The 25881-nt window shown below is 41.2% G+C and overlaps 2 protein-coding genes across 2 annotated transcripts in view; one reads left to right on the top strand and one right to left on the bottom strand.

Annotated features, from left to right (window-relative positions):
* The window catches only part of LOC308096415 (piezo-type mechanosensitive ion channel component 2), a gene marked incomplete at its 5' end in the record, with an annotated part of 44940 nt that extends 44623 nt beyond the window's left edge, over nt 1-317 (bottom strand). Inside the window, one exon of the mRNA XM_080443837.1 lies at nt 254-317. Within this exon, the coding sequence (XP_080299963.1) occupies nt 254-317 (64 nt within the window). The remainder of the gene's footprint in view (nt 1-253) is intronic.
* A 13264-nt stretch (nt 318-13581) lies between these two features.
* Nucleotides 13582-25881, top strand: part of LOC308096181 (guanine nucleotide-binding protein G(s) subunit alpha) — a 41088-nt gene continuing 28788 nt past the window's right edge. The window contains exons 1-2 of the mRNA XM_080443511.1: nt 13582-15100; nt 24426-24498. Of these exons, the coding sequence (XP_080299637.1) occupies nt 14962-15100; nt 24426-24498 (212 nt within the window). The 5' untranslated portion in view covers nt 13582-14961. The remainder of the gene's footprint in view (nt 15101-24425; nt 24499-25881) is intronic.

Below are 25881 nucleotides of genomic sequence, written 5' to 3'. Positions count from 1 at the left end.
GATATTTTGAACCGTTTGCTAAATCTAAAATTAAATTGCTGAATTATTATCACACAAAGTCTGATTAAGACACTGATTAGAGACAGTATGCATCAGCCAGGAAGACAAGTAGTAATATTAAACTAGACACATTCCTTTCACCTCCTCAGAAGAACACCAAAAGAAACCTCATTTCACATCAGTAATATACAGTACAGTATAGTAGTTAATAATAGTAGTCATCGTAGTATTAGAGGTGGACAAGCCAACTCACCAGCAAGTAGCAGCACAGGTAGTAGTAAGTTAAAGAGTATCCCCACTACGATCTCCCCAGCCATGGCTCCTTCTCTGTCAGAGAGACACCTCCTCCAAATGCACACTGTCCGTCTCTGGGAGCCCGGAGGAATTTGAGCTACAACAAATAGCGTTATATGTAGTAGTGCTCTGGTGGGGGACTAGAACTACAACCCACTCACACATCGCTCAGAGAGGATTCTGAGCAGTCTGACTCAGTAGCATCCTCGAGCATGCAGACAGAGAGAGCCAAACACTCTCAGACTATCTTGAGATTAACTAAAGAATATAAAAAAAGTAAAATGGCGAACGTCTTTGACAGATGAACAGCCAAGTGAATGAAAATGAGTAGAGAAGAATCTTTACTGTCTTGGTTCTGAGCACAAAACAAAAACATGTGATGCTGATGTCCTGTCTTTCCTCCAGCCTCTGTCACGCCCTCCTTCACCTTCTCTCCCCTCTCTCCTGTCTCCTCTCCTCTCTCTCTCTCCTCTCTCCTGTCTCCTCTCCTCTCTCTCTCTCTCTCTCTTTGGCATAATGGGTTGTATCATTCCAGCATCATTGTTACTATGCTGATATTGAGGCTAATCTTCCTCAGGAGACTATCTGGCATCTTTATATGGCTGGAAAAATAATAAAACAATTTTGGATAATAGAAGGTTCTGACAAGAGCGACTGTTTATATTCTGTTTAAAACATCTGATGGCAGTTTTGATTGTGTTCACATTAATAGATGTAAATATATCTTTGGGCATATATATTTTTTAGTGTGCGTGTGCGTGTGCGTGTGCGTGTGCGTGTGCGTGCGCGTGTGCGTGTGCATGTGTGTGCGTGCGTGCGTGCGTGGGTGTGCGTGCGTGCATGTAGACATGTAAAGGTATGTTTGTGACACACCAGTCTCATATCACATTTCTTTCTATCTGGTCATATCTTTCATTATATCTCATTATTGCAATCCCCAACCCTGTGTTTGTCTGCTTCCAGCCAGGTCAGGCTGGCTCATCATATTTACGCTGTGGGGCGAAGGGAAAGTTGATCTAATATTCATGGCTGTGAAGCCATTAAGAGCTGGTGTGACTATAGAGGATTGATCAATACAGAATGAACCTACGAGCAGAAAAAAGATAACAAGACCCTTTTTAAAGAAAAATATGCCATTGAATATTTTATCATATAATAAAGATAAAAACAATCAAACAAGACTTTCATTTATTTATTTTTGTTGTTGAGCCTACTAGCTGATAGAGGATGTGCATAAAGAAAAATAAATAAATAATGTTTTATCACTACACGAATATTTTATCAGGTCAGTATAATGTATTTAAGTGGTATTTTACATCTCAAATTAATTTAAGCTTTTTGTTTTTGATTCATTTCTACAGGAACAAAATCAAATCATGTGGGAACGGCACCACTCCAATGTGTATCTCGGACTTTGTGTGGCCAGCCAGTGCCGTCCGTCATCTAGGTCTATCTATGACTTATCTATGGCGTATGATTCCACATTTGAGCAAAGTTTTGGCCCAAACAGAGCCCCATTGACTTCTATTATAAAAATGTAAGTGAGATTTTACCCAACGGTTAAAACGTGGGGGAAAAGTGGAAGATTAGTGATGGTACTTCTGTGGCCTACTGGCAGTGTGCACAACTCTTTTCTGCTGATCGGTCAAGCAGTTTACAAGATCATCTCGCAGACACCAACTCGCCTCTGAAAACAATTCACTTTTACATTATGGGTTACTGTATGCAGAATAGTGGCAACGACAAAGGTGTGCACCAGCAGAGTGCATACAGTATCTCCGCCAAGCAAGGTGGCCTACCCAGGGCTGTGTAAAGAGGCAGAATGTGACATTGCAGGGATTGCGTCAACTGTATAGGCGATGTGTTGATCTTGTTTTTAGATTAGGTGTAAGCCTATGACAGTGACATTGAGTAATGGCGCACAAAGAGATAGAGTGGTGGAATAAATGCCTGTTTGTCGTAGCAGTATTGGATGCAGAAAATTGTATTATTGCTGTAATGACCTTCACAGCATGATCAAGTACCAGGAGGCACGCCCCAAGAATACATACTCAAACTGCGTCTCTCTTTCTCTCACTGTCCTGTGGCGTGCAATTCCCAAGATTATGTGTGCCTAATTTGCAGAAGATTTATCCTAAACGTATGTCTCTTTCATGTGATGTGCCCGGTCCAATGGCGCCAGAGATTAGCTGCTCACAGTCACACGACACACTCACAGACGGATGGACGGACATGGGCGAAAGTCTCCGGCCTTAGGCCGCTGGGCCTTCAGCCATCCATCCTGGCGGAGACAATAAGCCATTAGTAATCAAATCTAGCAATAGACCGTAATAGACAATAGTGATCAATAAAATTGCTTTCTCAGATTTTCTAGTCTATTAATCTTTTTTCTAATCGTTTTTAACATATTTTATAATGCTATATTCTGACCCAGTAACAGATCTAGCTGGTGATGATATACACTGGCTGCAGTGCTTAAAATACAGATTCTCAACCAAAAAAGTGTCACATTTGTGTAAACATGTGCGCAATGTATGCTTGACAAAGCATACATTTGTTTTAACCTGTTGATTGTGTAAGCATGAATGGGAAACCTCAGTCCCTCAGTTATTCTTGATCCTACCACTGTCTATGGTCATAGTCAATGACTCCTACAATAACACTATACCATGCTAACAGGGTACAACATCCAATGAAAGTCAGGGTTTCTTGTTTTATAATGATTCACTGTGTAAACTATACATACAGTGTTGTAAACAGGAAAATTGATCATTTAGCATTACAGTACTAAACCCAGTAACTCTAAAGGTGGTGTACAACAAACTAAAAAAGCAATGCTGCACAAATAAATACATGTTCACTAATCAATACAACCAATGATAAGCCAAGAGATACGATTACTATTAATACTATTACTACTATGACTCCTCCTCCTCCTCCTCCTCTTCTTCTTCTTCTTCTTCTTCTTCTTCCTCTTCCTCTTCCTCTTCCTCTTCCTCTTCCTCCTCCTCCTCCTCCTCCTCCTCCTCCTCCTCCTACTACTACTACTACTACTACTACTACTACTACTACTACTACTACTACTACTCCTACTAATAATAATAATAATAATAATTAAACAACCTGTAATCATTGGTTGTGGTAATATGAGAATAAATTAAAGCTATTAAACTTAATAGCTACTCCTTGAACAACTCAATGGATAGCCAAATATTTAATAACATTTCTGAACCATTCATAAGAGCAGACACTTATTGAACTCCCTTCAACCCCTAGCTAAGCCACAAACCATACAGTAGTTCCTAATCATGTTAAATACACCAAGCAAAGTTAATAGAAGACTCTCTGCATGGATTATTATGGACAAAAACACCTCTGTGGCTGAATAAACCCTCTGTCTCAATATGAGAGAGAGAGAGAGAGAGAGAGAGAGAGAGAGAGAGAGAGAGAGAGAGAGAGAGAGAGAGAGAGAGAGAGAGAGAGAGAGCGAACACCCACTCAATTACTCCTCAGAAGAAAGTCTAAATTGATTATGATGAGTGCTGAGTAGGCAGATGATATTTCATTGACAGTGCAGTTAGAAAACGCTGCAAGCGCATTTTACGTACTGTAAAGGGAGTGTATATAGCCTAGGGGACAGCAAATTGCATGTGCATGCGTGTGTGTGTGTGTGTGTGTGTGTGTGTGTGTGTGTGTGTGTGTGTGTGTGTGTGTGTGTGTGTGTGTGTGTGTGTGTGTGTGTGTGTGTGTGTGTGTGTGTGTGTGTGTGTGTAGGCCATACTAAACAACAGGCCCTATGGGTCAGGTGGGACTCATAACAGTTCGCTTTGCCATGGGGCAGTAACTGAAGGCAGATAATGGTGTAGCTGAACAGTAAATGGTCTGCGTAAGAATACAGATTACACCTTTAATTACCTCTAAGAGAGTGTCTCACCAATCTCAGAGGATACTTTTTGGAACAGGTAAGACATTAAGACATTTGGAACAAATACCACATGCTGCATTTATACACTTTTGACACTTTGAATGACCTTCCAGCGAGAGTCTTAGGCAAAATGTTCTAATTGCACACACAATCTCAAAATCTACTGACATTGCCATGAAATGTGCTTACTGCGTTCACAATCCCTGGAAGAGGATTCCTATTTGAGTGCCATGTCCTTTCCTCTAGCACCACCCTCAGGCCAAAGTGTCTACCTTGTACACAATATATCTCACAATCTAATAGGCAGATTGAAGGATGAATACTAAGCCTTTCCTGTAGCGCCTCCCTTCTTCCAACATTTCCAGTTGAGTGTAAGTTTAGTAGCAGCACAGCCTCTCAGCTGCTAGGGCCTAGGGGGGCTTTTTTAGAATAGAGCCTTGTATTTTCATTGATCATAGTACCTTCTGAGAATGGTTTTACGCAAACTACTACAGAAAACAGTTGACAGTAAAACCACAAACATGTCACATTCTTTCCTTCCTTTAGCAAGGTACTGAAAACTTAAGTTCACCCTGGATAGAGCATCAGCAAAATGCTCATGTATGCTCACATGTTAATTAAACTGAAGGTTAAAGGACAGCAGGCTACCGGTGGTCTGGCATGTTTAGCCAACTATAAGCTACGATGCACGCTATACTTATTGCCACATATACAGTGGAATATGCTTGATTTTCGAGGAAGCCATTGAATTTCATTAATTTCAGTATAGTGTGAAAATCAGAGACCTGAAACTAGCTTGAGATAGGTAATCCAACACTGAACTTTGTTGTGCCTTTACAAAGGCGTTAAGGCACAATAGGCCTAAATTCATTGCAATCAAATTCTTTCTAGTCTCTGGATAAAAGATTTATTTACATCCATGACTTCTTAACTGCGGATTGATCTTTAGCCAACACTCAATTTCAGGTAAGTTCCGCAACATCCTACTATCCTACTATAAAATCCTACAATCCTATCCTATTGAGCACCGAAGTCCTGACGTCACTACCAGTAGAGGGCGCTTTTCGCAGGTTCGTGGCTTTACTTTTTGTGTTGATATCCTCATTGGGGGATCTTAGATCGCTTCATATAAGAACTGTGTTCCAAAAATAAACACGCCACCCCGGCAACTGAAGGTGTAAATGTACACATTTACCCAAAGAGTAACACAATATAAACACTAGAAACGAGTCAAACAACCCAAAGACTACATTTCCCATGAACGCGGCTGCTGTAGGGACAGTGATATCAGACCCGGAAGTAGTCATTCTTAAGACTTTTAAGGCTGAATTAATTAAATTTTTGCCAGAAACAGGCTGTATCAAATATGAATGAATATCATAAACGATGCAGAGCCACCCCCTGACAAAAACGCCGGGGTGGTGTGTTTATGTTTGGAACACAGTTCTTATATGACGTGATCTAAGATTCCCAAATGGGGATTTCAACACAAAAAATAAAGCCACAAACCCGTGAAACAGCGCCCTCTAGTGGCAGTGACATCAGACTTCAGTGCTCTATTATCCTACTATAAAGTGAGGAAACCTCTGAAAACTCCTGTTTGTCTGTCCTCATCTATTTTTATCCTCAGTGGGTAGACCAATTGATCTGAAATCTCATACAGGCATTGACCACTTGCAGTGAGGAAAGTGATTCTTAATTTTCCCCAAATTTAAGCTGTTTATAACCATTTCTCACTAAATTAAGACTGTGGTTGTTGACGGGAGGATGTCTTTCCCAGGTGTTTCGCCCAGGTGGACAGGGTTTTGAGGTTAGGTTTAGGCATTATTTCTGTGAGGTTAGGGTTAAGGTTAGGGTTAGGCATAGTGTTTGTGAGGTTAGGGTTAGGGTTAGGTTTAGGCATAGTTTTGGTGTAGTTAAATGTTAGGGTTTAAGCTCAATCAAGGCAAAACAGCAAGGATAGGGAGTCTCGGTTGTTGACGGAGGGAGTGACTCATGGTAGCAGTGCCAGGTTTAATTGATCGGCATGTGTTTCCAATTGTCTTATAGTGCTAGCCTGGCATGGCCAGATTAATATCACTGCGTACAGTGCGTAGATATTAGTTGGAATCTCTGTGTGGAGCCTGCATTTCCAAGAGGTGAATTAAAAAAATGCCTCTGGTGAAAAAGCTGCCCCACTTTGCATACTGGGCCCTGATTGGTGCCTCACAACTTCGGGGGCAGGGAATTCACAGAGCGGGCCAGACCAAATCTGCCGAGGGCAAATAACTGTTTTTCACTGGCAGATTTGTCTGGTTTCCAGGCTATAATTGTGCTCCCCTCTTTATAGTAGCATGCTGTACCTGATCTCAGGGCATGACACAAGAGAGAATGCCAGCAGATAGCTGTCTCTCCGTTGAGAATGGTGCAAAGTTATAAAGAACGCATGGCAAGCAGCAGACCCATGCGAGGCTGGTCTACACATAGCCGCAAGAGATTCTATTTTGAATATCTGGAATCTAGAGTTGCAATACCAACCCTTGACAGCCCATACAACCAAACAGAAAAGTCCTATCTGATTGCATTAAACGACGTTAAACTCACCAACATTGCAGCTGTACGGAAAACTTGGATTATCCTCTTTCTAGTTTTTGGTTTCATAAAAATCCACCGTAAACATGTTATGAGCTACTTTCTGTCAAGAAATTCCGTGCAGGTGATTCTTTTTCTAAGTGTTTGAGTTTGGAAGCGCTCGTTGGAAATCACTCAACGGTCCTACTTACCACCTGTTTCGAAATTGCACATAATGCAGGACGTTACGCTATTGAAAACGTTCAAAAAACGTTAAAGAAACTAGGATATCAGGCAGGTAAACATCAACCTTGCATCTGATCTGTCTAAACAACACTCTATCGAAATAAAATTCTTAATATTTGTGGTGAAGAAAAAACACAACATTTGTCAAAACACGATAAGTGGCAAAGATGCAACTGCATAGTAAACTATCGAAAAAAAGAAATAGGTGACAAGAAGGGATACAAGGAGGGATGAGTGTTAGGGTGAGTGGAGTCTGAAGAGGTGAGTCTTCAGACTATGGTAGAAAATTGGGAGTGGCCCGGACGGCTGGCGCAGCGGTCCGGCTACGTAGGCTGCTAATGCTGATGACCTTTGCTGCGTGTCACTACCCATCTCTCTCTCCCCATTTCCTGCCAGTCTACTGTATACTATCAATAAAAGCAGAAAAGGCCCATTTTTTTTTTTTAATAAATTGGTAGTGAGTCTGCAGTTCTGACTGCGATGGGGAGTTTATTTCATGTTTGGGAGATGTGTGGAGCGTTGTCCTGGGTGTAAGGCTCAAACAGCATCCCTGTGTTACCTGATTTGAGCGTAGGGGTTATAGTTGGATTGTGTCTTGAAGGTATTGGGTGCCTTGTAGGGCAACACCAGTGTTTTAGGTGTGGGCAGCAAGAAGCTGGGCAGACTCCTGCGCGAGGAAAGGTCTGATCCTTCAGATGTTGTAAAGTGTAAACCTACACGATCGAGTGATTGCTGCAATGCGTGTTTTGAAGGACAGATGTCACTGGTGCCAGAATGGGGGTGCACTGAGAGATTTTGTCACCCCCACTTTTTAGTTTGGCCCTCCCCGTATTGTGCACATTGTTTGTGTATTGGCTGCTCTCACCGACCTGAGTGTGTATGCAAGACAAATACACACACCTTGTGTGTAATTAAATGTAATACTTTAATAAAGATAGGCTACAATTATAATTAAGGATACTTAAAGCTGCACTATGTAACTTTTCTGTTCTACCCCGGATTTGAATCCGGGTCTCCTGCGCAAGTGCTGACCACAGAGTTAATAGAGCCTGCCTGCTTGCTCTGGGGAGAAATTGGATTTTGAACTTAAAGTCAAAATTCATGTCAACCCATAAACAGGATTGGGTCAAAGGTTGTGTAGGGCAGAGTTTTTCAAAGTGGGTGCTGTTACGCAAATCCAGGGGTGCCACAGAATAGTATACTTTGCTAATATAATCAATATCACTTCAGTTTAACCACTCTGAGTCTATACTAGGTCCACTAAAATGGACCTGGGTTACATTGCACTTGGTGCGTTCTTTTTCGATCAACACCAAATCTCTTTGCCAAAAATAGCAGATCTACAAGCTCACAACACATTTGTGAGCTTGTAGATCTGCATTTTTTTTGCAAATATTCCCCCTGAATACTTAGGGATGCTGGGGTTCAAGTGGTTAAATGTCAAGTAATGTTATTTTCAATCTGTCCTAATAAGGAGTTTTCCTCGTGACATACTGTATCTTAGGGGGAAAAGTTACATATTTACATACCGTAACATGACATAAATGTAAGGTGCGAAAAAGTAACAATGTAATTCAGGGGTGCCGTGGATGAAAATGTTATTTACAGGGGTGTCCTGCCCTGAGCAAAAATAGTTTGAGAACCACTGGTGTAGGGAGACCAAATACAACCACCCCAATTGTAAACGTTATATTGTATTATCATACGATACCATACAGATTGGACAAAATGTTAATGTGTTCACAATTTTTTTTTACATAATAGATAATTAATTAAACATAATGATTCACAAAACAGCCCATTTCTCCTGCAGGCCAGGCAGGCCCACTTCACTTCTCTAACCTTCCTGTTAATGTCCCCCCACTTCCCGGTCCTATCCAGCGACTCCCTGGAAGCCACCAGGGAATGGAAATGGTTAGATCCTGCTGGGGGCAGGACTTACCTGGGAGAGAAGAGAAGAGAAGCTCAGTCTTGTCTGTGTTGAGCTTGAGGTGGTGGGAAGACTACTGTGAGATGTGCTCTTCAGCAGTGGCAGAGGGTGGGAATTCTGGGAAAGGAGTTCAAATTAATTGTATATATATGATCTTGCAGGGGGCTGAAGCCTCTTCCAGCATGCAGTGGGTGGGAGTCAGGAAGACACTACCAATTCACTCAATTCAGTACATACATGTCTACAACCATGTTCACCTCCATAAATAGATTTTAGTCATAATATATGTATGTGCAGTGGGCTGTGCTTGTATTTGGCTAAGTAATTGAGCATGGGCGTTCTTCCTTTAGTATTTAAAGTGCAGTTACTTTAACTGATTCAACTGAATGCCAAATGCTTACAAGCCTGCAGTTCACAACTATGAGATTGCTGCCCTCTAGTGTCTGACGGACCTAACAGCAAAAGAGGTAGGCCTATCTCTTCTGTGTATTTTTTATACAGTCAAATGGTAATAGCAAATGATTGTATAAAATAGAGAACCTCCATGGAATATATGACCCCATATTAGTAGAAGATTTGTAGAAGAAGCTCTAGAGCCTATAGATTTAGATAAATTATCATTTTAAGAAAGAGTGTTTATATTATTTAAGATGATAACAAACGCCTATTTGAATCATAGAATATAACGGAAAAGCTTTGTCTAATTAAAGTAATAATTAAATAATAGAAGAGAGAAATACTACCGTACATAAACTGCAGAGGAAACTTGAATTAAGAAACTCAAGTCAAACAGTGAAGACCACTATAGGCCAATGTTTTTCAAAGTGGTTCTGGATAGAGACCCTTGGGGTGGGGGGTCCATGAGGTCCCCAGGCCCAGCCAAATGAGAAGTACTATTTAAGTTCAAGTTTAATAATATTTTTTATAATTACGTTTACTTGATATTACAATACAAAAACATACCAGTGGCAATGACTATTCAAACAATTTTACCATGATCTATTTCTCATGTAGGCTACAGTTATAACATTTCATATTTTAATAAAAACTCTAACATATTTTCACATTCGGGTCTCTAGAGGGACAGAAACATTGAATGGCCTAGTCAAGTCAAAAACCCTGGCCATGGCGTGGAATTTCTTTCGTGAGATTGAAAAGGCCTGATTATAGATCTTGAAATAATTATCAATATGGTAGCTAGAACTTAGCCATAGCAGTTAACATTCACTTTGTTATCCTATTAGGGTAAATCCTTGTAAAAATAATTAAAACTACTGATGATGACTTTAGTTAATAGTTACTTTGTAAAACATACTTCAGACCAATACTTATAGTGGGGCGGCGTGGCACGATACATCAGCCTAATCGTTCAATTTTGTGATTAAAGCGCCAAATTTGGCAGAAGTGTTGATTGATATATTGGGAACAAAACTGGATATTGGGCCATCACAAATTCTCACCCTGGTGGGCGTGGCAGCCATTTTTCTAAATGGCCACCAGTGGTTGATCAAATCTTTCTAGTTTTTGTCCTAGTAGGCCGAAATGTTGCTAAAGTATGTGAGTATGAAGGTGTGTGGGTGTGTTCATGTTAATTGCCTAAAAGGGGGTGCAATGGGTGTGGCCTAGATAACAGCTACATTTGGGAGAATTGTTCAAATGGTGATACAAGCGCACATTTGGTACAAATCATCTTTTGAGATCACGCTTCGATTTAGGAAACCGGGCCACTCATAAATCAAAGATGGGAGCCATTTCTTTTTCAAGATGGCCACCAAAAGACTAATTTCTGCATATCTTTATCTATTATTTGAGGTCAATTACCAAATCACCTATTAGCACAACCATAGTATGTGTTTGAACATTTTCAAAAAGGAGTTACCATTTACAGTGACGGTGCCAGCGTATGAGTAGCACATAGACTGTAAAAATGTATGAACAAAGTGACGCCATTGGTTTCTACAGACCGTAAATGAAGCCGATTGTTCAGGAATTTCAAATCCGACATCTTTCTATATCGCGTCATATCCTGCGCAACCGGAAATAATGCTATTGGTTGGGTAGCTTGTCAATCAAATCATCCCGCCCCTCCTACAGCATACCCTACTTTATCATCAATTTAAATGGGACCATAATTTCCCAAAACACATATCATGGTGATTGAAAGAAGACTTTAAACTAGCAACTGGAAGCAAGTTCGTCAAAAACCCACCCACTTGAATGGAGAAAAAATCTTTCTGACATCAGCAGGGGTAAAACAGCGAACCTACTGGCCATTCATATGAACTTTTACTTCCTATATAGACTCTATTTCAAAGCAGGAAGCTGGGCCCTTGGAGCTTGCAGTACTCAAGCACGGCTTGAGTACTGGGAGCTGGTGTTAGGTGTGAAGATGAACAATGCTGTGTGGAGCTCAGGGAGAGGATAAGAAAGGCAGCCAGAGAGAAAGTAGGGAGGAGTACAAAGAGATGAGGGGTAAGGCAGAGAGAAAGGTGGTGAGGGTTAAGGAAAAGAGTATGAGTAGTTGTATGAAAGGTTGGACACCAAGGAGGGAGAAAAGGACCTGCACCTTTTGGCTAGACAGAGGCACTGAGATGGGAAGGATGAGCAACAGGTTAAGGTGATAAAGGATGGATGGAAATGTTCTAGCAACCAAAGACAGTGTGTTGAGAAGATGGAAGGAGCACTTTGAGGAAACAGATGGAGGAAAGTGTCAGGAGCTATTTGTAACAGAAGTATACCAGTGAGAGGGAAGATGTATAAGACGGGAGGGGTACCAGCCATGATGCTGTACGGCTTGGAAACGGTGGCACTGACGAAAAGACAGGAGGTGGATGTGGCAGAATTGAGGATGCTACGATTCTCATTAGGAGTGACAAGGAAGGAAGGACATCATCAGAAATGATTAAATTAGAGGATCAGCCCAGGTGACAAGGTTTGGGGATAAAGCGAGAGAGGCAAGGCTGAGATGGTTTGGACGTGAAAAGGAGGGATGAGAGGTACATTGGGTAAAGGATGCTGAAGATTTAGCTGCCAGGTAAGAGGAGAAGAGGAAGGCCAAAGCGGAGGTTTAAGGATGCAGTGAGAGACGACATGCAGGTGGCTGGATTCACTGAGGAAGACATAGAAACAGATGGGATTTTTTTTTACAGGTTCATTCATGAGATTTTGTTTTGCTTTAAAGGATCTACACCATGAATAAAAAATTTTTTGTTGACATTTAATATCATATGGTGTATGTCCCTCAAACCTTTTTCAAAAGGTTTGAGCCTAAATCATCACTCAGATATACTCATCCCAAGTCAATTGTCTCTGGCTTATACAGCACTTTCAGCTGCAATACCAAAACGTCCTATTGGGCAGGGGGGGGGCTACTGAGCAATTCTGTCTGGCCAGCATCAATGCAATGGCAATGCAAGTGATGTCACTTGCATTGCCATTCTGAAATGGCCTGTTCAGACACGCCCATTCTGAAAATCTCTGAAATGAGAATGAATGACTGAATGTTAAAAAAATATATTTTTTGGGGTACAAGAGACACTGGGGAGCCCAAAAAATACCCCCCCCCCAAAAAAAAAATGAAATTCATGGTGTGTCCCCTTTAATCCCTAACTTTGACTGTGAGCACAGTTGTAGGGTGTGTTTCTGAAAAGTTTTAATTTAGATGGTTATAAATGGTAACTCCTGTTTGAAAATGTTCAAAAACATACTATGGGAGTGCTATTTGGTGATCTGGTGATTGACCTCAAATGATTATAGGCAAAGATATGCAAAAACTAATTTTGGCGGCCATCTTGAAAAAAGGCTGCCATCTTTGATTTAAGAGTGGCCTGGTTTCCTAAATCGAAGCGTGATCTCCAAAGATGATTTGTACCAAATTTCCCGCTTGTATCACCATTTGAACAATTCTCCCAAAATATTGCTGTTATCTAGGCCGCTCCCATTGCAACGCCCCCTTTTAGGCAATTAGCATGAACACACCCACACACCTTCATACTCACATACTTGAGCAACATTTCGGCCTACTAGGACAAAAATTAGGAAGATTTGATAAACTGCTGGTGGCCATTTTGAAAAATGGCTGCCACGCCCACCAGGGTGAGAATTTGTGATGGCCCAATATCCAGATTTGTTCCCAATATATAAATCAACACCTCTACCAAATTTGGCGCTTTAATCACAAAAGTGAACGATTGTCGTGCTACGCTGCCCCACTAAAGCTCTACATCAAGCTCACAGCTAGCATTTTGAGCTTGTAGATCTGCTATTCTCAAAGGATTTTATACATTTGGAAACTTGTGAAATTGGACATTGTGCATAATGAGTACTTTTACTTTTAGTACTTAAGTATATTTTGATGCCAATACTTTTGTACTTTTACTCAATTTTAATTCCGTACTTGTACTTGTAAGTGTAACAGAGTATATATCCATTGCATGTATTGATACTTTTACTTAAGTAAAAAATGTGGGTACTTTTTCCACCACTGGGTGATGTACCCCCTCCCAAATAGTCGACTGAGTCGTGGGTCCCCAAATAATCTGTCGTTTTCTTTGAAGAGGGCGCCGTTTTCTCCGCAAAATATGGCCATGCTGACGTTCTGTGTAATCATGTGATGGAAACGCTCTCTCTCTCTCTCTCTCTCGGTCCTTCCCATGAAGCGTTGTAGGCTATGCTATGCCCCACCCCGTCTCTTCAACGCTGTCTGTCTCAATATACTATTCCCGGAGAGAGAAAAAGAAAAGGGGGAACAAATAATACCTTGAAGAATTGATGATTCCTATCTTGAACCTTCTTCCACGACCAACCAACCAGCCCCCGGGAGGAAGCGGCGGCCTTCGCGGTGGAATGTGCTGTTAGTTACAACCTGTGTCCTATTATTTGTGAATGTAAATGCACATGTACTATAGTCACAGCCTGCTGCTGCTGCTGCCATTCGGATTCAAAAGGAATATAAAACTGCAGCCTGATAGCGGGGCTTTACAAGAAACGTGGGGAAATTCGAAGGATTTTCGCGTCGCTGTCGTGTTTTAGAAGGATCCAGGAACCGACCCAGGAATGAGTGGGGGACTATCGGTGATGTGAAGAGAGGATACACATTCAGCAACAAAAAGCGAGGGCAGAGAGAAGAAGGCCTTTTTGGAAAGGGGGAAAAAGGCACAGGAACAGCCATCTCAAATAAGGAGGAAAATCGGAAAACGGAATTATTTTGGGAACCATACTAAAACCCCATATGCAAATTAAGAGATCTTTGGGGTTTGTTTGATGTATAGAAAAAAGGAGTTGAATGAAGACGGAAGCGATGAAAATATTACACATGTAGTTGGTTTTTTAAGTGCAAACACTTTTCCTTCTGCTGCCCGTCTTTTTTGCGCGAACGAAAAGACAGACTTCCAGGGGAAATACGTAGAAAACAGAAGCGTTATCGTGGAAATGCTTGTTACAAAACGTGCCAAAAAGATCCGTGCCATTATTGTACAGGCGAGTTTTTCTGACATGCCGAGTTCGGGTCCCTGTCACGGGCAACAGTGAGACGCAAGACCCGGGCCGCGCGCTGGAGATGCAAAATAGGCTGTTTATGCTCCCTCCGATTGGAAGCCAAAGAGGTGAAATCCCCTTTTAGTCATTAAATCGTTGGTCACAATTCGTATCTATATAACAGATACTGCATGGGAAGAAGGAAAAAGCCGAACAGAAATTCAGCTAAACTGAGAAGGCGGCCTCGGTGTCGTCATCAACAGTATCCTGCCCTTTTTTTTTTCTGACAGCAAAGATCTGCTGAAAAATACGCGTTATGTTCACATAATTTATAACGCTGGAGACAGTCTTACGAGAACGGACAACGTTTTTGATCAGACGACAAAACGTCAAACCGTGTAGATGTCGTTGATATTGCTCCCGAATTCGCGGGCCAAACGAGGGATCTAGAATAGTTTGTTTATTTATTTATTTTTTTCCACGTCCCCCCCCCCTCCTCCTCCTCCTCCCCTGCTGGACCCCTTTTTTTTCTTGCGGGAAGATGGGTTGTTTGGGCAACAGCAAGACCGAAGACCAGAGAAATGAGGAGAAAGCACAACGAGAAGCAAACAAAAAGATAGAGAAGCAACTCCAAAAGGACAAACAGATATACAGAGCAACGCACAGGCTACTACTTTTAGGTAAGTTAAGAGTTTTTTCTTTCTTTTTTTTTTTGCAGGCATGAAGGCCTCTCACTCTCCACACACCAGTGGTTCTCAACCTGTGGGTCTGGACCCCCAGGGGGGTCCCCACATGATTTTGGGGTGGTCCCCACATGATTTTGGGGTGGTCCCCAGATGATAGTGAAGTGACAATTGAAGGACTTTTAAGACCCTTTTGATACCTCGAAAAGAAAAAGACCATTACTGCATCAAAAGTAATCAACACACCATACTATAAAAGCTGGTGAAACATTGGTCAAATTGTCAAATAATATAAGAAAGAGGCAAGAAAGGTGAAAATAGACGATCTTCAAGTTCATAACGCGTTGTGAGCTTGTGCATCTGCTATTTTCACATTTTTTTATCTGTGGAATCGAAAATGTAATGCCTCACCTCTTACAATAACAAGTGTGTGTGTGTGTGTGTGTGTGTGTGTGTGTGTGTGTGTGTGTGTGTGTGTGTGTGTGTGTGTGTGTGTGTGTGTGTGTGTGTGTGTGTGTGTGTGTGTGTGTGTGTGTGTGTGGGGGGGGTCCCCAATTCAAAAAATATTTTGGGGGGGTCACGGTTGAGAACCACAGCTCCACACACCACCGCTCCGTTCTCCTGGCTGCACTACATTCAGTTCAGTGATGTTGTTACGTGCAACATTTTAACATTGGCCAATGCCAGAGCCTTCTAATAGATGGCACTGGCCAATGCTAAAGGCTACAAGGTGGCACCACTATCCTGATTTCTGACATGTTGCTGTGAACTGACAGTCAACTGCACACCACCAAAACATGCTAGAAGACATGGCAAATTCCCTCTAAATAGAAATAATGTTGAGTAATTTTCATTTGTATAATGGGTTTTCCACATTTGCTTTTATTCCACAACAATACATACACACACACACCTCTATCTCTCTTAACCCATTAAACATTGTGTGTGTGTGTGTGTGTGTGTGTGTGTGTGTGTGTGTGTGTGTGTGTGTGTGTGTGTGTGTGTGTGTGTGTGTGTGTGTGTGTGTGTGTGTGTGTGTGTGTGTGTGTGTGTGTGTGTGTGTGTGTGTGTGTGTGTGTGTGTGTGTGTGTGAGAATGAGAGACACTGTTGGCCTTAAGAAAGAGTATGATAGTTAAACTTTACTCACTGTCTTCTATTATGGACAATACTGCCCTCATTTTGCCCTGGGTTATCATGCCCAAGAAGTCACAATGTACTTTCTGAAAATCATAATATTTGATTAGAGAAATGCCTGAGACCTGGCCTATTGAATGACATGCCAGTATTTATGCTCGGCAGGAAGTTGTGATGACTTTAGGAAAGCAGAAGGACAACTCGCCTGAAAACAAAAAACAAAGATGTCTGCCATTAAGTTAAGCTTTCTGTTATATAATTTGACAGTTTTAACTTTGTCATTCAACTTTGGACCTAGCTATTTGTGATTTTGTATATTTTGGGGAGATAAATGACGAACAATACCACAACAAGCACAGAAGGATCACTAGTAACCTACTCCAATTCCTATACTTTCTATGGACGGCATAATGTTGATACTCAACCGTCTTACTATCAGTTTAATATCAGTGATGGTCCTGTTGACAGTGATGCCTGTCAAGTAGTGTACTATAGTACAATGAATCAAATAATTAGACTTTTTTTTAATGGTTAGTAAGCAAGCATGATAAGTGAGTCCCTAGTTAATTATAGCATTTCACACTTCTAAAATTCCTCTATATTTCAGTATATTTTCAGATGTATTGAATATTGAACTTGGATAATTATGTGTCCAAAATGGATGGAAATGATGTAGAGTTAGGAAATAAACTCTTACAATTAATTAGTGGTTAGTTCCTCATTGAGACAGTGTGTGTAGACCCACAGGACTATATCACTGCACACATGTGGGGTCACTACAGTATGATCTGACAGGATCACTCTCAGACAACTTTAGTAGAAGTATAATGTGTTATTTAATATACTGGGGAAGTGGGGCCCCACTTCTGTCCCAGTTGAGAACTGGTTAAGAACAACTGGACTAGATACTCATACTACTGATGTTCATTCCAGTTCATTGTTGACAATTATCTTACGACGTCTTTAAAAACAATATTTATGATACAACCCATATTGACGGAGACAATTGCCCTTTCTTTTTTTTTCTTTTTTTTCCTAAGATTTTATTTATTTATTTTTGTTATGCTTTTTATTGATAGGATAATAGGTTGTCAGGAAATGGGGAGAGAGATTGGGAGCAACAGATGGGATCGGGACCCGCAACGCACTGTCAGGCTACTTTGGAGCCTAGGTGCCGGGACCGCTACGCCAGCGGTCCGGGCTGATTCATGGTTTATTAAGTCAAGATCGCTATTTTGCTGTAACACAGCAAACAAGGCCAATGTCACAGCCACTGATGGTAATGGCCAAAAACCAGGAAGTAAGGGTTGCAGTTTTCACATTCATGGATTGTACCCCAGTTACATCACCAGGGTAAACCTTTAAGCATAACTTTGGATTTCAGAGACACACAAGGAACATTTCAGAGACGCACACGACACACACCTGATGTAGGCCTATTATCTGGAGAGCAATAGTATTAAAGGAGCTACACCATGAATTAAAAAAAAATATTTGATATTTAATATCATATGGTGTATGTCCCTCAAACCTTTTTCAAAAGGTTTGAGCCTAAATCATCACTCAGATATACTCATCCCAAGTCAATTGTCTCTGGCTTATACAGCACTTTCAGCTGCAATACCAAAACGTCCTCTTGGGCAGGGGGGGGCTACTGAGCAATTCTGTTAATACAAAATTCTGTTAATAAAAAAAAATATTAAAAAAAAAAAAAAAGAAATGGAAAAATTTTGCATAAAAAGAAGCATCTAAGAAAAATACAAAATCGAAAAAAAAACACTTTGAACATTTTTGAACAATTCCACCAAGTGTTTGAGGTGCCTGTTTCACCCACTTCCGGGGGGTGGAGCCAAAATCCGAGCCCGAAGTATTTGTTCGTAGACCCCCACTTAGGGGGGGTAGAAAAAGTTTCGGAGCGATTCGGGCACTTTTCATTTAACATTGGGTTTGCCATCAAAAATGTTTATGACCTCATAAACATTGCCATTCTGAGATCGCCTGTTCAGACACGCCCATTCTGAAAATCCATGAAATGAGAAGGAATGACTGAATTTAAAAAAAAAACATTTTTTGGGGTACAAGAGACACTGGGGACCCCAAAAAATACAAAAAACCAAGAAAAAAGTGATTTTCATGGTGTAGACTCTTTAAAGCTACAAATATAATTAAATAATTAATATATATGTTATTTATTAATGTATATGTAACTTACACAATTGCAGTGATTGTATTCGGTCCCCATGCGCTTCTGTTGAGACATTTATATCCTCTGGTCTGGTTTGACCACTATTGGTTCACAAGTGGTACTGCCTGAATGTCAAAATTCTATTCCTCTCTTGAGCGAGCTGGCAGGCTCTATTAGCTCAGTGGTAAAAAAAAAGAAAAGAAAAAATCAGCACTTGCACGGCGACCCAGGTTCGAATCTTGGGTATGACATTTGACATACGTATGACATTTTTCCGCCGTAATCTTAAGACTCACCTCTTCAGACTCCACCTCACCCCCTAGCACTTCACTCTCCCTGTACCCCTTCCTGCCAGCTCCTGCTTGGTTGATGCTAGCGACTGACCAAGATATGACTACCATGCAGACATACAGTGGTCATTCGTTCTCATGTTTTGTTACTTAGGCTTGTTTTTTCTTTACTACGATGTTAAGAATGTAATTTAGATAGCGTGTCAAATTTTACCTTCTGGTATCCTATTGTCTCAATGTACAGATTATTATTTTTGATAGTATTGTGTTTAAACTGATGCTAGGCTCTTGGTTTACCTGTGATCCTAGTTTCCTGAGGCACTACAATGTCTCTCTCCATTCTATGTACAGTATGTGATTACCTGCTTATTATTGTAAGTTGCTCTGGATAAGAGCATCTGCTAAATTCCTAAATTGTACCGGACAGATGGGTAATGGTTGACATGAAAGTTACAAAGTGTAACTTTAAAGATGTTAATATTTTGTGGTACACTATAGTTACTAAACTTAGCCTTATAGTCTATATTATAAAATTGTATTTTACCACTGTACTTGTATTGTCTTTTGACAAACACTTTGAACAATGAAATTGGCTTCAAACAGTAAAAGCTTCAGTCATACCTCTTATAAAAGCTGCACTGAAATCCAAAGCGGAATAAGTGTCATGACTTTGGTATCTCACACTCATGAACATGTTGCTAATCAGATTCCATGACTTTACTCTTAATATTCCGTGACATATTGTGCAAATTCTACGACCATTCAGGTCGGTGTCTATATCAAAATGGTACGTTTTTCTAGGTGATTTGAGTGTCCTAGTTTTTTTTGCATTGTCTCACAAGATAAAACTATCACTTGTGCAATCAGGAAGTATGCTATTTATTGGGTTTCATTCAAAGGTGGCCAATTCTACCACTAGCCAAGCTGGGTATGAAACACTGCACTATTCAAGGAAAAACATTTGGAACTCTTTTTTTGGCAACTGAAAAACACGTTTCAACGGTAGTGGATGGAGAGAGGATTTTTGACCAAGCAATAATAAGTTGGTCCCCCACTGTATATTTTCACATACTGTACTGTATGTGAAATTTGTCCTCATTGTCCGCATTTTACTCATCCTAGGAGCAGTGAGCACTTTTGAGTGTAGCGCTCGAGGAGCAGTTAGGGGTTAAGTGGGGCACTTGAACACGTTGCTGAGGCCTGGAATCGAACCTGGGACCTTTGGCTTCCCAGGCGGGCTTTCTAACCATTCAGCTATGGCCGCCACCAAGCACCAGCTCCACGGGCGGGACTTGACAAAGGCTCAATTTATTTATGTGTAATACCCGAGCGAACCGAGTAGACCTGTGCTACTTAGCACTGATCAGGAGGAGAGAACCGGATCAGGGCAAGTTAGTCACTTTGACTTTTTAAGATCACTGGCCCCACCACTCTAAACACTGGCCCAGGAATCAAGAATTGACCCCCATAATAAGGACACAAAATTAATAAAAAAAAAACTCATCACTGGGTCTATTCCATATCATGTGTAAATAAATAAGTAAATAATATAAATACTAACTAGCTACTATGCAGTGGCTCAGGGGTAGAGTGGCCGATAGAGCGGCCGGATGGCAACCGTGAGGATCCCAGTTCGATCTCGGGCTCCCCCAGAGTTAGTGTCACAGGGTTATTTTTTGTATTGGATTTCCCATAGGGGAATCTTAGATCATAATAAGAACTGTGTTCCAAAAATAAACAAACCACCCGGCCATTTTGTCAGGTATGTGACTCTGTCGTTTATGATATTGAGTTACATTTGATAACGTCTGTGTTTGGAGAATGCAAGGTGTGTTCTGCCGGCCCGAGCGGTTTAAAAAGTACATTTGGGCCAGCGGGTTATTTATAATGCTATCTGTTGAACGGTTTCTATTTACTGTTCAGTGCTCAGATCCAGTCTAAAGCCCGCCACTATATCCGGTGATTTCCAGTTTCTCTCACACACACACACACACACACACACACACACATATACACATACACATACACATACACATACACATACACATACACATACACATACACATACACACATACATACATGCAAACACAGAGACAGTTTCCATATCCGCTCTAGAGGGGAACAGCATCTACCAGACAACTGGAGTTTAGCCTCCACGCTAGTCACTCTGGACATCTTTTGCTTTCCTATTTTCAGTATTAACAAACTAACTGCTTCACAGACACTGGTGTAAATATGAACTTTTTGACACACAGAAAAACTAATAAAAGATTATTTCATGGTCAAAGATGTTAGTAAGATTTAGTTTAGTTTAGTTTATTAAAAAATAATCAACATAGTTAAAACTTCATGAGGATAATTCCAATTGTGGTCCTCTTACACACAACAATACATGTCCGACAGTCATGTACATTAAATAAACACATTTTCAAGAAAAACAAGATGGCGGATTGGATCTCAGCAGAGGCTATATGTTTAAGTAAGATGATGAGTGAAGAGGAGACAAAATAATAATAATAAATTAATTAATTGCGGATTGGAGAAACTGTTCTTTTGAAAGCCTAAAGCAAAGGCCTGCTGTGATTGGCCAGTAGCCTCCCCATCGTAATGTATACATGGGAAGCAAATTAAATGTCCTGTTCAGAGACACATTTTCAAAAAATACAAAAAAATCACTGTCATGTGGAAGTGTTTCAAGACTCGTGGAGGCATTAACCACTTAATCCCCGGCCTCTTTGGTCTGGTACTGAAGACCGTCAGGGTGCACATAATTGACAATATAAAAAATGTGGCGGTAGCCACGCCCACTAATAGAATATAAATGTTCACATTCGAATGTGCATTTTCCCCCCCACATTCAACGGATATTCGAGATTAGAACATTTATTTCCCAACTCTACTGCACTCCCTTCGGTTCTTTTTGATACATACGCCAAGTCTGAAGTCGATTGGTCGGATGGTTCTCAAGATACAGTATGCGGGGGAAGCAGAGACGGACACACACAGATTCTGTGCATTTATAGAATAGATTATGGTAGCTCAAGTCGCTCTTGTCTCTTGTCTTCATGCTCTATTCTTGTACTCTTCTGCTTCATGTCTCTCCACTTAACAACTTTGTGGGGGGAAAAAGAGAACATAAGTAATGAGTTGCTTACGGTTACTTGTGTCTGTGGACTCATTCAGTAAAAACAAAAATACAGACATTGTATCACATCTGAGAAAGAGAGAGAGAGACAAAATAACCAGGCAGACAATCGCAATGGAACAGAGAGATGGAGAAGAGGGACCGACATTTGGTTTGGTGTTTTTTTTTCTTTTACGTTTTTTAACTAGAGGTGTCACGATACGCCTAAGCTTCGATTCGACTTTCGATTTTAAGCTTGGGATTCGATTCGATATTCGATTTTTATTTAATTTGAATAATTAGGCTATTAACTCTTGATTTGTAAAGAAAAACTTAGATGTTCTGACAATTTTTTTTGATGATTGCTCATAGGCCGGTAGGAATAGCGAGGAGAGTCTGAGCACTCATCTTGGGCATAGAAGCCACTGAAAAAAATCGGATCTACAAACCCACCGTCGGATACCCGACGGGTACCCGCGCTTGACGGGTGAAAACGGGTGAAAAATATACTTTAATAAGTTCACGGGTACAGGGACGGGCGGTACTGAACTAAACACGGTGGGTAACATTTTATTGTGAAAATCAGAGGGCACTGTTTCCGCCCAAACAACTTGTGTAACTTAACGCAGCACAACGGCATAGAGTACGCCGGTCAGTTATCTTAACTCACAAAAACACATTGAACATCCTGTTAAACCTTCAAATTAAAACCATCTGACAGTGTAAACAACAACACATGCGTGGTGCGTATATGCGCGTTCGCGTGTGGCTAAAGCTCGCTCCTCCGTCTTCACTTGATTTCCTGAACGAACCTGATCACTGAATGTAGCGCTATTGTTGAAGGCTACTATCCCTTTCAACACATTTCAACACACTTTTAAATTGAGTGACTGTCTGTAGGCTATTTAAATTTGACTCTGCATGTAATCATGGGTAAGCGGGCGGACAACGGGTCCATTATTTGAGGCGCGGTTCTGGTTCGTATTTTGAAATAATCACGGCTGACGGGGCGGTCTACGTATCTGATTATTGACGGACGGGGCGGGCGCGGGTTCTCAAAATTGGACCCGTGCAGGACTCTGCTCCGCAGCCTGTGAATGATCCAAGCACCACCAAAGAAGAGTACACCCAGAAATCACGTGATCGCAACCAAAAAAAAGCTAGTTTCCATTCATGCTAAAGGATTTATAAAAGTAATTTTTTCTCGGTTTTCAGTTGTTTTTAGCCAAAACAAGCCACATTGAACTGGCCATAGCTCCGGAATAGAGGATCGCGACCGGCCATTACCCCCCCCCCCCCCCCCCCCCCCCCTTGATTCTACCGGACCCCCGTGCGTGTAATGAGACGATCTCCGTGGTGCGGGCCTGTCATAAATATCAAAAGTCCCTAAAAAGCCAATCTTAATTACTTCCTGTCCAACGAAAACATATTGCGTGATGACATGCGTAGATTGACTGTCATGAATATGAATGAATCTTGATTTCATTCACCTGTTTGATTCCCATAGCTCACGTTCCTCCAAACACACCTGATATTACAGAGCTACTCCATTTTTTATCTCATTCAAGATGACGTCCAGATGTATTACGGTGTATTACTAATTTCAAACATAATCAGCACACTAAAATATGTATCTGAAAACAATTTAGGTTCGAAATAAGCAACGTAGTAATAAACACGCTTCACACTGGCCGTCTCTCTCCCTTGGGCAGCATGAGCGGCAGGCTACAAATGCTAGTCCTCTGCTGCACACAGCTGCAGTGAGTGAGATTCCATCGTTTACATAGCCTGAAGGGATGCGACCTTCTGATTGGTTGACCAGATTGAGACGACATTTCAAAGTGAAATTTCGAAATAAAATGACAGAAAAAGCCATTTCACCACGACTTTAAGTGCAGTGGTACTTACATTTTAGTGTTTTGAAGAGTGCTCTGCGTAGGGCTTTTGTGAAACTTTCCTGTGGAATTGTTTTTTATGTAAGGTTTGATGGTTGTACCAAGCCTTCCACCACTGGACCTGCGTAGACTTTCAACTAGCCTAGTAGGATCTATTCTAATCACAGCTGAGTGTCAACCTTCTGTGTCCCTACTTACTGTGTCCTCTCTCAACACACAAACTATGACTTTCTGTTCTTCCTGTATCCATTATGTTTCCATAGTGTGTACAGACAGAGATGGATATATACACACAGACCTGGGTTAACTCACCCAGGTGACTTGTCAGAAACAAGGAATTGCATCGCAGATATCGGCTGTCTTAGACCTTAGTGTATTATTGAGCTTAGCTAAACTTAGACTGTCTATAGTTGTATCAGCAGGCATCATCCTATTCTCTGATATTTTAGATGCAGGCATCTTACCTTATGCCAACAAGCCTTTGTATGTGGTCTTGTTCCACATTGCCAATGACTCCTCACATCTTTATGTGTCTGTTCCTGTGTCCTACAGACACAAACTATGTGAAATAATTTAACATTACTTTGGTCATGTTACTGTAAATCAGGGGCACCATATAACCTCAACCAGGAAGTCGAGTAGTTCTGTCATCTCATTCTCTCTCTCTCTCTGCCTCTCTCTCTCTCTCTCAGGAGCTGGAGAGTCAGGAAAGAGCACCATTGTCAAACAGATGAGGATTCTGCATGTCAACGGATTCAATGCAGAGTAAGTATGATCAATACCCGCGATTTTCTATCCATTACCCGTTAAATACGGATAAGGGAGCTGGCGCTGTCCCTAAACGCTATTCTGCACCTGCTATACCCGTTCTCCGTTATGCCGACACCGTTATTTGCGGGTGGAGGTGTGCCCGTGGGCGTGTTATTGGTATATCCCCAAATTGCTATTCTGCCCACACACACGGGTGCAGCTTTGGGGAAAGCGCACAGCGGATTCTAAAACCACCCGCAAGAGCGCACATGGATTCGTGGAGACGGCCAGGACGCACAGCGCGCACCTCTCTCTACTAGGCTATTATTGTCAACAAATCTCTGTGATTTTAATTTTACTATAATCAGCAGAAGGGAGGGTGTCAATTCCTTGTGTCAATTGTATTTATATAAGATGTCTATTTAAAGAAGACAATTTGTGCATCGCGCAATGCAATGCTCCAATTTACACACGTCAGTTTTATTCATCGAGCAGGAAATAATGAACTGATAACAAAAATATAAAATTCTCTCTAATCAGTAACATGTAGGTGATACTTATGTCTATCAAATGTGGTTTTATTGAAAGGCTATTAAAGTACAGAGCTTAGAAGCCAAACATCGGGTGGGTGTGCTCCATGTACAATCCCCACAGTGCGGCTGCAGAGTTGTTGCCAGAATTTGCGAGAAATAAGCAACCAGGTCTATGAAAACAATCCCAAAAGAAGCGACTATAATAGGCCACATGAGCACTTCAAACCTATATATGTTGTCCATTAAACAATTTATATATGTTGGCTATTTGAAAATAGACGATCTACAAGCTCACAACCGTTCTACCATTATTTACACGCAACTTCAGAAAAACAAGCCCAATGTGGCTTATAATAATCAGACCAGGCAACACTGCAGACAGGGAGATAGGAGAGCGTATATTGGATTGGGGATAATGGCTAGCGCAGTCTTCTCTTAAAGGTAATGGCATCTGGCATGGTGATTGGTTTTATCATTGTAACGCCCAAACCACACCTATGCATAATGTAACGGGTAGCGCAGGTGTTTAGCGGGTAAGGGAGGTGTCCCAGAATAGTAACTTTTGCAGGGTAATGCCCCTTGCCTAGTCCTAAGTCCGATATTAGTGGCTTTAGCAACTTGAACCTGGAATAGCTACCTAAATATCCTGTTTCTGGTTAGTGTGAGAAACATCCCTCAGCCATGATGTACAAGTACACCCCTTGACATGATGCTAGTATGTCGCAGGAACTTACCCCAATCCAACCCTTGATGCTGAGTGCCAAGCAGGGGGGCATTAGGTCTCATTTTTATAGTCTTGGTGTGACCCAGAATCGAACTCCAACCTCCCAATCTTAGAGCGGATACTCTAACCACAAGGCCAGTA

The sequence above is a fragment of the Gymnoscopelus braueri genome (assembly GCF_963280865.1).
Source record: "Gymnoscopelus braueri genome assembly, chromosome: 12".
Classification (NCBI taxonomy): Eukaryota; Metazoa; Chordata; class Actinopteri; order Myctophiformes; family Myctophidae; genus Gymnoscopelus; species Gymnoscopelus braueri.
Note: the sequence above shows the minus strand (reverse complement) of the source record. Positions and strands in the feature narration are given on the sequence as shown.